Here is a 15,843-nt window from a genome sequence, read left to right on the forward strand (position 1 = left end):
AAATTTTCTTCATGTGCCTCTTAGTCCTCCAGACACGATCAAAATGCGGTATGATGAGGCCGGGGACATTCCACAAAGGATGATACCACCTATTTCTAATTGGGATGTCACATTACACTTCCCCCTATTCCTATGATAGTTCTCACTTTGTTAGGAAATCTTTATCTGAAATGGTGTAGAGCAAGTGAGATCAGCAAGACGGAGTTGCGTTCCCTCCTGTGCTTGCCTCTGGTTGGTTAACCTGTCCTGCTTTCACGCATGAACCAGACAGGAAAGACTGAAGCCAAACCCACATCATTATGAATGAATTTCTTTGCTTTTAATCTCACACAGTTTAAAATACAATATGAAATCAGGCTACAGTATATAAAAAATTCTCCAGCAAAATGATGTGCCAGCATCAGCTACTAAAATAAACAAACAAAAAACTCCCCCATAAGAAATTTTTTTGCATTTAAAAAAAAAACACATAGAAACTTACATCGCTACATCTCTAAGCTACCTCAGTTCTGATTTGTAAAAAGCACCTGCTTTTCCTTTTTTTCATCTTGCTTTTAAATTTTCAGCTTTTAAAAAATATAAATTATATGAAAATACAAGTTGGAAAATAGTCAAACACAATATAACATCTTTTTCACCCCTATACTTCCGAGCTTAAAAAAAAAGTATTCTAAAAAAAGTTCAATAACTGAGGCAGTATTCCTGATAGAGATAATTTCCTTTTAATATATATATATTTTATATATGTATATGTATACATATATTTATGGTTTCTCGAAACTTCTTTGGAATGTAGATAAGAGTTCAACGCATTTATATAGACCCCAACAGAGAAAGCGGCATGCACAGCATGACTAGAATAGAGAAGGTGTCATTTTCACCGTGAAGATTAGGCAGGTTAATGCTCTAAAACCCAGAGTGTTCGTCTCCAAAGTGAGGAAAAGCATATCTGATCTTTGAATGCTACCTCCAATCCCCAAAGCCACAAAACCAGGGCTCTGCGTAGGGAAGTCCCTCCCCTGAATGCAGAAGGGAACAAAAGTGACCCTGAACCCTACAGCCAAAACCAACACAGGTTAAGGCATCTCCAGGAAAATAAGAGTTTCACCCAGCTCAACCAGATTTGCCCATCCTTCCTCTGAAGTTAACATGTGTTTGTTTTTTTTTTTTTAAAGCAGAACTCCAACAATTCTGCTACATTTCCAGTGTATAAACCACCCACCACTCTTCCTGGGATGGTCTCTGGCCTTTGGACAGAAGGAGAAAAAAGCATCTGGCCAGATCGACAAAGCTGTCTGAACTCATACACTATCTACAAATAGTGAAGACGGTGCACTGAGAGAGAAAGGGCATCTGAGCAAACAAGCAGCTGAAGAGCATGAGGCAGTACTTGCTTACGTCTTATCTGCGAGGGAACTACGGCAGGACTCACACAGGGGAATTCTCAGCATCAGTTTGCAAGGAGAGGTTGTTGATGAGTTGAGAAAGTGATTTTATGCCTGGCGGCAAACAAACAGTGACCGATGCCCGGCCTTGGTCCTACTCTCACCCACCACTGAAATGTGGAAAGACTTCACAAGAAAGCCCCGGGATTATCTCAGCTGCAGTTTTGCATGTCTGCAAACACACGCGCGCACACACACACACGAACGCATGCACACACACGCGGGCGCACACACATCTTTGCCAGTGCCCAACAAAGATCACATAATCTAAGAGAAAACAATGTAGTCCAAACAGTTCTGCCTAACACTCCCTGAGCAGCTCCTAAAATATTTCGAGAGCTTCATTAAGGCACCTGCATCCGGAAGAAGATCAAAATACACAGCTGGGCTAAATTCAGCCTTTGCTTTCCAAGCAGACGCTCCGATTTCTCAGCATGAGGAAACGCGTGAATCACAGAGCTAAGTTCCTGATAATTCGGGGTCTGCAAGAGGACCTGGGAGAAAACAATCCACTTTCTTGAAGCTACGCTAGAAGGTAGTTAGTACTTCCAGTTTCTCAGCTGGAGCCCGTCCTAAATGTCTCTTCCTCTTCCTCACTGAAGCCCGAAAAGCCATCCCTCTGTCACCTTCCTTTGAATCAGGCACCTGTATAGCCGGGGAAGGGGGGGATCCTAGTTGTATGAGGCACTTTTCCTCAGTGGTCAGATGTTGGTCCACCCTCCCCAAACTCCATTTTCAGATGACCCTTTACAACACCACAGTTGATTATGTTTGTAGTTCAACTTTGGGAGAACTAAAAATAGATTTGAATCCCATGGACCACCTTATTCCTACACCCTAGCTCCTCTCCTAATAGTTCCTATGCCTTCAAGTCTTCCTCTGCAATTACTAACCTTCACTTACCCTGTGCCAGAATAACGGATCCAAAGCACGGGGCCCTCATCGCATCTGCCCTATGCACCTTGCCTGCCCACCCAGTCTCACCTGACACCCGACTCAGCTGCCTTAAACTCTTCAAAGGAAAGCCTTGCACTTCTCCCAAAGACAGCCAAGCCCCATTTTATTCATAGGCTCCCTTCATTTCCACGGCTCCTAAAACTCAGGACATCTAAATGGCTTTATCAGACGCTCTCCAACTCATGTCATGTCTGTAGTTACTCTTTCACTCACCCATCAGAAAGCTGTACATCTCTCTCTACTGAACAACAGAGTGGGGGAAAGCAATAAATGTGGGATGCTGGGAAAATAATACACAAAGGAGAAAGTACAGAGTGTTAGTTGGGAATGACATGCATTCAGGACTTATTTCTTAAGGCCTGAGGGGTAATGCCCACGCATACAGATTTTATTCCAAGTCACGTACGTTACAGGCCTAAAACCAGTAAAGAACCAGGTCAATCTTCCCCCTTCAATCCCCTTTCCATGACTTCTACAGTGCTCCTACATTTACTGTGGTCCAAAACCAGGGCTGCAAAATACATTCAGTTCGAAGACTTAATGCTTAGCTCAACGTTAAGTCCAAACTCTGAGAATCCACTAATGACAAGTAAGTAGAGGGGTGTGATCACAATTTTTAAAAATTATAGGTGAAATTCACATGCACAGTTCCCTTGTACCCAAATCAGCCCTATTTCTTCCCCCATACATCAGTCACATGAATTTGGGATCCCTGATCTCAGTGACAGCGCTTTGTCTTTCCAGTGGGGTCTATATAAACAGTTTCCTTTCACTGTGACAGAATCCTCAGCCAGCAAATAAAAACAAAATTGCATGGTACAGCAATACTGAGACCACTTTAGAGCTTAAGACGATTTTTAAGAAAAAAAAAAAAATACTGGCACAAAATTTAATAGAATAAATTTTAACACAAAAACAGTTTTGGTCCCTCCCCACTGAAGTCCATCTTTGTTTGGAAAGTAGAATAAAAGGTAAATAGTCCTTGGTTTTTAGTGCATCCCCCCAAAAAAGGCTTTACCCCACCTCCCTCTTTTTCACCCTCCCAGACCTAACAACAAAAGGAAATTAATTGCCTTTTATTAGTCTCATGACTCCTGATGCATCAATTTCTTTTGCTAATAGGTCCGTAACTCAAGACACATTTTTTTTTATGGATGATTTTTTAAAAAATGATTGGACACGTTTGTTTCTTCCTCCCTTAAGCCAGATCCTTCAAGCTTCTAAGAAGGCCCTTGTCTCTCTCCTGAAAATCCGCTCAAGAATTTCCTGTCCCACCCACCCCACAAGTCCTGGTTCTCCTCCTCCAACGGCGCACAATTGATTATAGCTGCAGCTTACTTAGCTCCCACCCCTGAATGTAAAAAAATGAGTTCTGGAAAATTAAAAATAGAATAACAATTAAAAATTAAGAGTCCGACCAACGTGGTTGTTCTTTGAAATGTCTCAGCAGAGTTTCTCCGGCCCCTCGGTGTCCATCACTCATCAGCGTCGGGCTTGACGTCCAGCATGGCGTGGAGCTCCTCGGGCGTGTACCCCAGGAGGCTCTGCAGGTCACACACAAAACGGTACACATAGCGTTTACCCGCCGTCTTGTGAATGATGTTTTTGTCATAATAGTAGCGAAGGCCACGGCTCAGTTTCTCATAATTCATCTTAGGTTTGTTTTTCCTTTTTCCCCATCTCCTGGCCACCTGCAATTTAATTTTAAAAAAAGGAAGAGGGGTAAACATCTACAGGATAATCCAAATATACATGTTTATTTGCCTGCACCCGTCCATGGTGACCCATGATGTTCAAGAGAGGGTCAGAGATTCAGGTACATAGAAGTTACTTCTCTGACCAATCTTTTCTGAATTCCAAATCTCAAGGGTTGGGCAACCGTGACAGTGAAGATGATTCTTTGAGTTGATGAAAACACAGTGACCCTGAACTTCTAGGGAATGGAGTTAAAGCATCTGATATTAAAAAATAGAAAAAGAAAAGCAACACTGTAGTGTCTCCTCTTACCCTGTATTATGAATAGAATGTCCTTGCTTTGAAAGCATGAAATCTAATGCAAGGGATGGACGGTTGAGCTGCAATCACACCTGCCTTTCATCAACAGGAAGCATTTTTTTTGTGCCGGGCACAGGGCTCCTCACGTCTGCCGGAACAGAGAGGGTGTCTCTCTTGTTCATTGTTCTTTATCCTCAGAATTGGGCGTGGCACAGAGCAACCACTCGCCAAGCGTTTTTGTTTTGTTTTTGTTTTTGTATTGAAGTATAATTGAGTACAATGTTGCGTTAGTTTCAGGTGTACAGCAAAATGATTCACTTTTATATATGTGTATAACATATATATATATATTCTTTTTCAGATTCTTTTCCCTTAAAGGTTATTACAAAATATTGAGTAGAGTTGCCTGTGCTATACAGTAGGTCTCTGTTGGTTACCTATTTTATAAATAGTAGCGTGTATATGTTAATCCCAAACTCAATTTATTCCTCCTCCCCTCACTAAAGCATTTGTTAATGAAAACACAATGTGCAAATTGTACGAATCTTCCAAGGCCTCTCAAATTGTCAGACCCCTTCCATATTCACAGAGTCACAAGACCAGGGAGGGTGCAAAGTCAGAGAAAGCAACTCGTGTCTACAAAGGACCTACTAGGTGCCAGGCACTTTACGGGCATCATATCAATTAATCCTGGAAAACAAATGGCCAACGTAGGTATTTTCACTATTTTCCAAATGATGAAACTAAGGCTCAGACGAGGTCACCCAAGTAGCAGGTGGCAGAGCTGGGATTTGAACCCTAGAAAATGTCATCAACCCCACAGAACCCATCTCCAGAGCTCTCTCTCATCCTCCCTCAACACGAGACTCTGAAGTCACTCCCTTCTTACCTCATCTGGGTCAGAAAGCTTGAATTCCCAGCCATCTCCTGTCCAGCTGATAAAAGACTGACAGGATTTATCGGTGAGTAATTCCAGAAGAAACTGCCACAGCTGGATCGGTCCACTGCCTGGAGACACAAGCCATCGTGAATCATTACACCAGACGCTCCACACTCTCAGCAACTAATCCCATCACAGGGCACTCCCGACCCCTCCTCTCTCAGCCCATCAGCCAGGGGAAAAGGAAGGCAACACAGAGCACAAGCGGTACAGGAGGTGCTAGGAGCTTGAACGGACTGAACAGGTGAAGAATTCCTACCAAAACAGCCTTTAAGACAGAACAGCAATTGCCTTATTTGGATCGACTTAAGGGTCAGTCCATTTTCATTGCTAAGCAAACTCCAGAAAGAAAACACTCTATCGCTCCTCTGAGATATGCTAAGGCAGCATAATCTTTTTTGCCTTCAAAAACGAAGTCATTATTTTTGCCTTACGAAGTACTCAAGGTAGGAACCAAGGAATGCCTTTGCCAGTTCCAATCAGAAGTCAAAGCCCATAAGCACCCTCTAGATTAGGGAACCTCTGGCCCCTGATTTTCGAGGGAGAAGGATCACTACCCTAGGGTGATCTAACAAGGGAACAGAAGTTAGATGTTCTTTTGGTCATAATATTCCTCTCTCCCACCATCCCGTCCCCCAGGCCACCTACCGGCAAGCACCCAAACCAAGAAAGGGAAGATAAGCACTTTGGGAGGAACTAACTTGAAATCTTCAGAGGTCAGGTGAGGACTGTCTCAGAAATTCTCCATGGGTTCGGTATACTCTAATTTATACACACACACACACACACACACACACACACACGTCTCTTGTCTTAGTCATCAACGTCGCCAAGATCTTAGTTCTAGAAGGCCTGACATACTCTGATTATCAATTTACCTTATGCTAAAAGCTTTATGCTACATAGATTTCCGTCTAGGACAGCTTTCTACTCAGAAATGACAATGTTGCCTGTGATTCCTACCTAGTTTACGCGTGTAGCTAGAGAGACAGATATGGCTTCAATAGTCCATGACGCTTGTTACAAGTCTACACTGTGCTTTGTAACACCATCTCAGAAGCGATCTGGACACAGTGTGGCTAGGAAAGACCCAGTCCATGTAGATGAAGAAAGCCTGGCACGCTCTAACTCACACAGGAAAACTTGACTTTTTTTAGACTCTAACCCTCAGCCTGAGTTTCAAATTTGTCTGATCCAAAGTAAATTGAGATTCAATAGGAAACAAGCTTTACGTTGCCTCTCAGTCTAAAAAAGAAACGTCCTTTATGACCTCTAAGGGCAAACTTTCGTTATGTCTTACACGTCTATAAGGCATGTTCACATGCACCATTTTGCTTGCTCCTACAAGCCACTCTCTACCCTCCTTATAGGCAAGGCACACTGGGCTGACTGTTTCCATTCTACTGGTGCAGAAAAAGGTGCTCAGAAAAGTGATGTGATGTTGCTCCAGGCACAATTAGAAAATGGTGGGCCTACTGCCCGGGCCTTGACTCCCAGGGACCAGGGTAACCTTGATGGACGCCTATGAGCAAAACAGCAGCTGGTTTGGGAGCTTCCTTTGAGCTCTGGAACAGCCAAAGGAAGCAGTTGCTATAGCGACAGCTTCCTAGTGGTCCCTCCTCAGCACAGCCCAAGCTCAGCAGGGAAAATGAAATATCTCTACCTCACCCTCACTCTGAGTACTTGAAACCCATCTGCCAAGAAATACCTTACACAAATTCTAGAATTAAATGATTCAGCAAATGCCTACAAAATATATTAACGTTTGAGGAAACAGTCCCAGGAACTACACTGGTAAAGCCTTACCCTTCTCTGTTTCTACCCCTCGCTGAAAAACAATTTCATGGACAGCTTGGACACATTTGCAGGTTTCTTAGCAGTTGAATAGTCACCAGCTACCACCCTCTGCCTGGAGTAATGTCCTAAAGTGACTTCCTATGAGGAATCACTAAGAAGTCATCCGGACGGACAGGAGTAAGAAAAGAGATTTCTATTAAGAAATGCTATGGAATTTTTGGTGGCAAAATAATAAGAAAAAAGCAGTTATAATAGCCCTTGTGACATAACAGGTTCCCTGAAGAAGTGGAGAATGAGTATAGATACCCACGGGATCCCTGAAATGAGACACGTATGGAAAAATCAACTACTACAGTCCAAAACTATGTAAATAAGCCAGGGAGTTCACGGTCCTCTCCTGGGTCGATACCACATACCACAGACATGAGAGAGAGCGGGGTGCTGCTTTCAGACACCTGGCAAAGGAAAATATGAACAGCAGCTATGATTTTTCGTGTACCTACTATGTACCATAGTAACATGTGATGCTTTATAGCATCTTATTTATCCCTCACAGTAAGTCCATGCGTGGAGGCTGCTGTTATCGTATTCGTTTCTCCCACTTTACAGCAGGGAAAACTGACCCGCTGTGCGGCTATATAACCTGCCCAAGGCCGCGCAGGTCACAAGTGGTGTGGCTGGAACCCAGGCAGCCTGACCCCCAAATTCTTCATCTCGACACTCCACTGCCCCTAGGCAAGACCAACACGGAAGCTGGCATCTAAATTGCCCGTTGGCTGCAGTGGTCCCAGGGATCAAAGGACCCGGCTTTTTAAAAACATCTCTTCCCCGCCTCTCACAGCAAGCAGTCCAGGACACTGGGTGGCCAGTGGTTCTCCTGACAGTCGTCACTAGTGACCTTGGTGTCCACCGCCACAGGTGACACTTCCAGCCCAGGCAGGTCCCCTCGTGGTCACCATTAGTCTATGTAACTTCATTATTTCTCCCCCGACTAGTTACCTTAAAACCTCTCTCACACTACTTGTCTTAAAATCCCTTTGGGGAGACAAGGGGGCTAATTATACCAAGCTGAGGAAAGGGAAACAAATATGGGGATTCTCGTCCCCAGGCAAGTCCTGGCCGTTGGCTGGGAACAGCAAGCACAGCCCGAGTCCGGGGAGGGAGGTCCAAGGGCCACCTCCATCCCCCACCTCGAGACGTGCAGCCATCAAGTGGGGAAGGGGCTTTGATTAGCGTCGCCGGGACCAGCTCATGAGGAAGGAACGTCAGACAGAACTATTCCTGCTGCCACTTCCCAAACTGAGATGTCCGAGCCGCAGGCCCTGCAGCTCCAGACCGTCCTCTGTGTGCATCTGACCCCTGGTGTCTATGGATGTGGCCGAGGGCGGGGTGAGCCCCTGCATGTGGGTGTTTTCGCTTTTCCCTCATTGTGAGTCTTCCTTTGTTCATAAGGAACATAAAACTGACATCTGGGAACTGGGAGCCCAGGTCCTAGGTGTGGTGTCCTCTCTTTTTTTTTCCTATTTACAGAAGGGAAGAGGGAGGATAAATACGAAAACCAGATGCCTAAAGAAAGCACAGGCCCGGGATGGCGAGTCTCTGCTGGGCGGCACAATAGCAAAGTCAAAACAGCGGTGACGTCAGCTCAAGGCTCCTTCCTCAGTTCTTGAGGAAAAATCCAGCCAGCCCACCCAAGCCAACCGCGCACACAGGGCTCCCACCCAGGGCTTTCTGGAAGTTGCTGCTAACCCTTCAGAAAGCCCTCACGGTGACCCCGAATGAAAGGGATCCGTGATGCCTCCCAGAGGTTCCTCTCTTGTACACTTCTGCTGACACCCCGACCCTCCTTTTGGCTGTGGAGGTAACAGAAATGGGAAGGACGTGGGGTTCTTTTGCCGGCCAGAAGCGCTGGGTCAGGGCAGGAATGCGGGCGTCAGGATGGCTTGTCTGCCAGCTGGACCAGTGGACAGTCCAACGCGGGAGCCTGTTTCCACAACAACGGGGTTGTGGGAGGGCCTGGGAGGGGAAATCAGGGCCACCTGACAGGCCAGCACTTGGAGGTGGCTCTGGGATCCCTGGTGACACTGACCTCCTGGCCAGCACCCGAGTCCAGGCCCAAGGGAAGTTCTCAAGCCCCGGACTTGTGCAAACAATGGCTGAGGCTGGCCCTCCCGGTCCGAGCTCTCCCAGGGGCTGTTTCTGCATCACCTGGAGTTGGTCTGCTCAAATCCTCGGGGCAGGGCTCCATCCCGTGCCCTCCCTCCGACACGCCCTCACGTGGTAAAGCCTTTTCCTCTATTTTCCTGGCACCTCCTCTCCGCTCTGGGCCCAGGCCCACACACCCACCCAACCGGACTGTGGTCCCAGTGACCTCTGTCCCAGGGAGCAGAGAATGGTACTAAGAATAGTGCCAGTCATGGGAAGGGGGAGCTCATACACCAAATGTGACTCACAATGGTGTCCCTGTCCGGGGGCCCCGAGGCAGTCAACGGCGGCCTTCACCAGGCTGCCCTGGGGTGTCACACTTCAGGAATCCAGTGGCATCACTGGGAAACTATGCTTCAGAGCTCTGAACCGCAACAACAGAGGGGTCCCTGTTAGAAGGAAGTCTCTCCCCCAGGCGGTGCAGGAGGGAGGGCCCCTGCCGCGCTCACACCACCCCCCCCCACTGCCCCGCCGTCGGCCCCCTCCCTGGCCGCAGTGGGGAATTTCCTCTGACTGCTTTGTTCTTCTCGGCTTCTGGGGGGAAGAGGAAAATTCTTAGTACAACACTGACAGTCTTGATCTGAAGACTATGACACAATCTCAGAAGAGATAATATCAGGTGGGTACCTGGAGGGACCCCAGGCCAGCAGAGCAAGTCACACGAGGATGCCTCCCTCCAGAGGGGACCCTCGAAGCAATTCAAATCCAAGGCTACCGTCCCTTTTTTTGTTAAGGCAAAGCTTGTCAAGTAAAGTCTTACTCATTTGGTTGTTTATGTCCCTTCTCTTTGTCTAGGGACTGGGAGATCCCCATCTATCTCAATGAGACAGGGCTGGTTATTTAAAAGCCCCTGCTTTTTCACTCCCTTGCTCCGAGGCTAAGAAGTGAGCAACTCAGGTAAAAGGAAAGCAACAGGCTAGGATGGGATGTTAGACGCTCCAGATGCTCAGGACCGTAATTCTCTCCATGTGGCCACGGATAGGTATCTTCTCCGTTTCTAGGCTTGGGGGTTGCCTGCCATGGCAATGAGCTCGCTGCTCGTGAACCGGGGTCAGGGTGGGACTTCAGTGTTTCCTTTCCAGTTCAGCTGCAAGTTCTCACTCTGTCACCTGTGCCCAGCGCGAGGCTAACACACAAACGTGGAGCCCGGGGCAGCGGCTCTCTCGGGCAGCCTCCCATCATGCTTTGCTTGCACCAAGACCGGCTCTGACAGCTTTGTTCTCCCTGCATCTCTCTCACCACTAGAACACATGCTCCAAGGGCGGGGACTGTGTGTTGTCACTGCTGTAACCCAAAGCCTGGGACGGTGCCTCACCAACAAACACCAGCTATCAAAAAGCTATTTGTTGTTAAGTGACTCCAGCTGTTAGCTCCCTGCAAGCCTGGGCTGCGTCTGATTGACCCTTCTGTGTTCAAGGCCAGGCCTGGGACCTCGTCTCGGACAGGTGCTCGGTAAACATTTACTGAACTGCATGATTCAAAACAACCCTCCTCTGCAGAAAGGTGTCAGGGTTTAGAACAGTGACCCAAACTGCTTCTCTCTATTAAACTATATTTGGGGCCAAACAATATGGGTGACTCCCAGGCTACGTTTCATGAACATGGGCCCCAAAATAAAAACGACCACACCTCCTGTCCTTTGGGGAATTCATTTGCTACTTTGAGAATCTAATCTCTGTAGCTCGACTCTCAAAGTCAAATACCTCAGTGTGGGCAGGACACCACATTTATTTTAACCTATGAAACTCTCATGGTTGGTCACCCTTGCAACAGGGTTCACTCTGCCCCAATAGCACACATCTGACAGGTGGTCCTAAAACAGAGGAACGGGACCGACTGGCCCCTCCCTTTCACCCAGGTGTCTCTACCCACAGCCAAACGATGATGGCAAAAACAGAACACTCAAATCCAGAAATGACCCATCTGTTCACAAGTGTATCTGTCTTTCAAACTACTGAAGGAGTGCCCACCTCTGGGGGTGGTGGGTCACCCCAGAGTCTAAGCATCACCCCCTTCTTGTCAACCCCCTTCTAAATTATCATTCACAAAAGATCTCCAAGTCCCTCTGTTTCCATTCAGTCCTTATGAAATGACATTTAATGACAAATTGAACAGAAAGCATCCTGTCAGGCTCTTGCCCTCTGGGCCAAACTCAACATGAAGCTGCACCGTCTTCTGCCTGAGGATGAATGAGCCAAGAGATGCACTGCTGGATGGTCTGGCACCCAGAGCACTGGGATTTTCAAAAGAAGGAAGAGTAGAGACTGCTTGATACTTTGGCTTGGCTTTGTGCCTGTAGGTGCCTTTTCCCATTTCTTCTGAGTTATGTCCCTCCTTTGCCCTCAACTCAACCCAATTTCACCTCATCCCCAACACAATCTGTATATGTACGATACATTCTGTAACTGGCCAAGGTGCCTTGGTTCAACGAATCACTGTAGATCAATATGTTCTATACACATGTTCCTCTATCAATGGCTAGTAACACAAGGGCAGCAATCAGGGATGTGAGTTCCAATAATTCAACTCATAACCACAAACAACATTCTAACAGGCACTTGAAAAACACACCTCATGAACGTCATGAGGGACAACATGTTCCTGCCCTTGTGTTTATGCATTGCTGGTATAGCCAGGATCCTACAATGGAAACAAGTTAGAAAACAATTAAAACCAGCTTTTAATGTCAAGTCCATGTCTCTGACACGTTAGACCAAAAGAAAGGAGGAAGCATTTCAAAAAATTTAAACAAACAAACAAAGATGTCAGGCATTGGACATACTGACAGAGAGATAGCAGCAGATAGTATCCTATAAAATGAAAATATATACATGATGGTGGGAAATGCCCAAAACAGGGAGCCAAGTGTCTAGAGCTTTGATCCCAATTCTTCCCTGATTCACTGAGCGATCTCATGAAGCTGGTTAACCTCTCTGGGCTTTAGTTTATCTATCCCTAAAATGAAAATAGTTATCCCTGCTCCTCTCTACTTTATAGAGATGTAGATTAAGTCCCTATGATTAAAAATAAACATAAATATAAATATATGCATATATATAAAGAGCTGACCACAGCGCAGAGCAGTTTGGGAACAAAATAAAACACAACAATGGAGGGAATCCCCTGGCGGTCCAGTGGTTAAGAATCTGTGCTTCCACTGCAGGGGGCACGGGTTCGATCCCTGGTTAGGGAACTAGGATCCCACACGCTGTGCGGCGCAGCCAAAAAAATAAAATAAAGTAATAAAACACAACAATGGATGAATTAAACAACAGAAAAAAATATTTTTAAAAGCAGACTTTTCAAAAGGAAAACAAGAGGAAAAAAAAGATGGAGTTGAAAAAAAATAGCAAAAGCACTAGATCAAATTCAATTCTTCTTCCAAGAATTCAACTGGCCTTTTATATGGCAACTTTGAAAAAGGAGAAAGTTAGAAGCTAAGACAAAATGGTTAAAGTAAGTGTAAGTGTAAAATGTTTTAAACACTGTAGATGAGAATAACCAGTTCAGGTTTTTGAAAGTGAGGGATAACTCTGAAGTTCTTGCTCTAATTCAAAGTAGGCAGGCACAAAAAGACAGAACAGATGCAAACTGCTTTGCAAGTGAAAGTATCACCGACATTTATGGTTTGGGGAAATCTTGGCCACAGACAGACTTAGATCCTCTTTCCCGCAGTGCACGTTTTCCCCTCCTAATCATTTATACTCATCACCAAAGCACACTCCACCTCATAATTATGTAGGGCTGAGCTAGAATGAGTCCAGCATTCCCCACAAATGTCTGTGGCTTGGCCCTAGACACAGATCCCATCAGTATTAACGGAAGGAAGAGCAGAAAGTCTTGTCCAGCTATCAGTGTCCAGGACAGTCTGGGCAGCGAGTCTGGTTGGCTGGCAATGGGTCGGCCGGGCCGCCCCACCTGGGAAAGACGAAAGTGAGGCTCACTTGAGTCTGCCTGGGGCCTGAGAACAAGACACTTAAGTGTCTGGAGGAAAGGCCCTTGTTTTTGCCTGGGCTCCTCACACCTGCATGTGTGCAAGTACACATGTGTGGGAGTGGCCGCAGGGAAAGGAGACGGTTCCTCTCTTAAAGGGGCAGCCTGTACTCAAATGCAGGCACCTTTCCTCCAAACCCAAGAACTCTGCCTAACCACGTTCAATCTGCCACTCAGACACACACTTGGACGGTGAGGCAGCAAAGCTCAAGCCAGGAAGTGGGTTTCTTTACAGCTTTTCCTCCTGATGTCTTCGAGGTAACTGATTGTTTTAAGAAGTCACCAGAAATGGGTAAGGTTTGGATTTGAGGGTACGGAGTGAAAATTTTGTTTAGAAACCAAACAAACAAAAAAAAAGCTTTCTGTCACTAATGTAAATGTCAAAAGAAAATGCCTTCCTAAGTATGTAGGTGACAAGAAGAAAGAAGGATGTCTCACTGATTAGAACTAGAAAATAGGACTTGAGAGTTCTGAAGCCTGGACCTTTTCTAGTAGGTTCTCAAGTGCAATCTGAGCTTTAGTTTATCCTAGGGAGTAAAGCTTCCCCCTCATACCAAGTTTCCCCCTCGAGAAATGACTAGTTAACGTATTCAAATTCTTGGGGAGGTGACTAGATCCTAAGCCATCATTTGAGCATATAACTTTTCAAGTCTTTATCTAGCAAATAATTTCTGAACACCCCTCAAATGTAAAGCATGGTAGCCAGATTGGGTGGAATAACAGAAGAGGGTATTAAAAGCAGCGTAGAGGCAGCAGCAGAAACACTTCTGTTCCACCACAATGGGATGAGCTGAAAAGGCACTACCCACGCCTTTAAAGAACGAAGGAGCGAGAACCCAGCCTTGAGGGGCCTTCACGAGAAACTGCACCCATCTCAGCTCTGAAGGTCAAACACCTCCACGGAGCCAGCCCTAAGAGCACCTCTCCCGCCGAACAAGTCCCAGCCTCCTCACCGAGTTCAGACTTTCACATTCACCCACCTTAGGACAACTTTCACTCTCATTATCTCTCAGGGAGAGGTGAGTCACACAGCAAACAATGCAGTTCGGTGAGTTAAAGTCAACAATAGGCACTGAATCCAGAAGCCTGTCATGGGCCACCAAGAGCGTGGGGACCGTGGTCTAGAGTCCTGCTGTACGACCAGCCAGACACCACGCTGATCAGTCAGGGATGCTGGGGCCATGACCACATGCTGCTGGGCCGTCTGGCCACAGGGAGCATATGTGACTCCATCTACCCTGTCCCCACCAAGGTCAGGCTTCCTGGGGCTGCTCCAGCCAGGGATGGCACAGAGGGCACATGAGGCCATTCCTGCAAGACAGAGAGCATGGTACCCTGTCCCCACCTACCCTGTCCCCACCAAGGTCAGGCTTCCTGGGGCTGCTCCAGCCAGGGATGGCACAGAGGACACATGAGGCCATTCCTGCAAGACAGAGAGCTCCCCCACTGGGCAACTCTGACCGAGGATTCCCATCAGCCTGGCCACACCTCTCTTGGAATTGAGCTGCAGTTGGAGGCTCTTCCTACAAATCTCCTGCCCACCTGCGGCACAGCCTGAAGCCTCCCCTGCCTTCTCTTCCTCTTCCCACTGTGTCCTTCCGATGTTCTCCCCCGAGGCTAATCATGCCTCGGCATCTGCAGACCCAAACTAACATGCTACTAATGTTGGATATTTTCCTACAAATTGTCTGACATTATGAAAACCTGTGAGAGGCCTCTCCTTTGTTGTTTGCTGTGTGACTTTGGGCTAGACTTCTTCCCCCTCTGAACCTCAATTCCCTCCTTTGTACGATGAGGATAACAGATTTTTTCCTCATGTGGTCATTGGAGACAGTTAAAAAAAAAGAATGCGTATGAAAGAGTCTATCCAGCACATAGTAGGAGCTCATGACACATGTGGGTTGAGCTGAATAGCTGAAGTGACCTAATCTGATATTAAATATTGGCTGTGCCCCCAAGATACTGCCCGGAATTACTGGAATTCTGTCAGTCAAATCCATCATCACCTGACCTCGAAGAACGTAGAACTGTACTGAAGGACAGAAGGTCTGGAGAATAATACGAAACAGTGGTAACAACTGGCACCCAGAGGGTGCTTCCCGTGGACCTAGCACTGTGCTGGGTGCTTTCCATAAGCTATTCATGTAATTCCCACAACAATCCTAGGAGATAGGAACTCCTATTATGACCATTTTGCAGATGAGAAAACTGAGGCACAGAGATGTCAGCTTGCCCACAGTCACGCAGCTGGTCAGTGGCAAAGCCAGGACACACTCAGGCTGTCCATGCTCTTAACCCCACCACGATGAAGCCTCTGCAACATACCCAGTGGTCAAACAGCCTGGATGGTCTCCTCTCATGTGCTTAACCTGGATTTAAGTCTGAAGGCATAAAAGTGACAGACAGGGTGCTGATAACCATCCCATCTGTAAGCATCACATGAAAGCCACTTTAGGGAGAAGAGGGAGGGATATACAGAGGCCCTTGAACAACAGGGGTTTGAACTTCATG

General features: G+C 46.6%; 1 protein-coding gene across 6 annotated transcripts in view; it reads right to left on the minus strand.

Annotated features, from left to right (window-relative positions):
* Nucleotides 1–297: 297 nt before the first annotated feature.
* Nucleotides 298–15,843, minus strand: part of ETS1 (ETS proto-oncogene 1, transcription factor) — a 128,918-nt gene continuing 113,372 nt past the window's right edge. For all 6 annotated transcript variants that reach the window (XM_082340959.1, XM_082340962.1, XM_082340958.1 and 3 more), the window contains 2 exons: nucleotides 5,287–5,405; nucleotides 298–4,093 (listed from right to left, as the gene is read on the minus strand). In XM_082340959.1, the coding sequence (XP_082197085.1) occupies nucleotides 3,878–4,093; nucleotides 5,287–5,405 (335 nt within the window). In that variant the 3' untranslated portion in view covers nucleotides 298–3,877. The remainder of the gene's footprint in view (nucleotides 4,094–5,286; nucleotides 5,406–15,843) is intronic.

This window comes from Balaenoptera borealis, assembly GCF_965194805.1.
Source record: "Balaenoptera borealis genome assembly, chromosome: 11".
NCBI classification, from domain to species: Eukaryota; Metazoa; Chordata; class Mammalia; order Artiodactyla; family Balaenopteridae; genus Balaenoptera; species Balaenoptera borealis.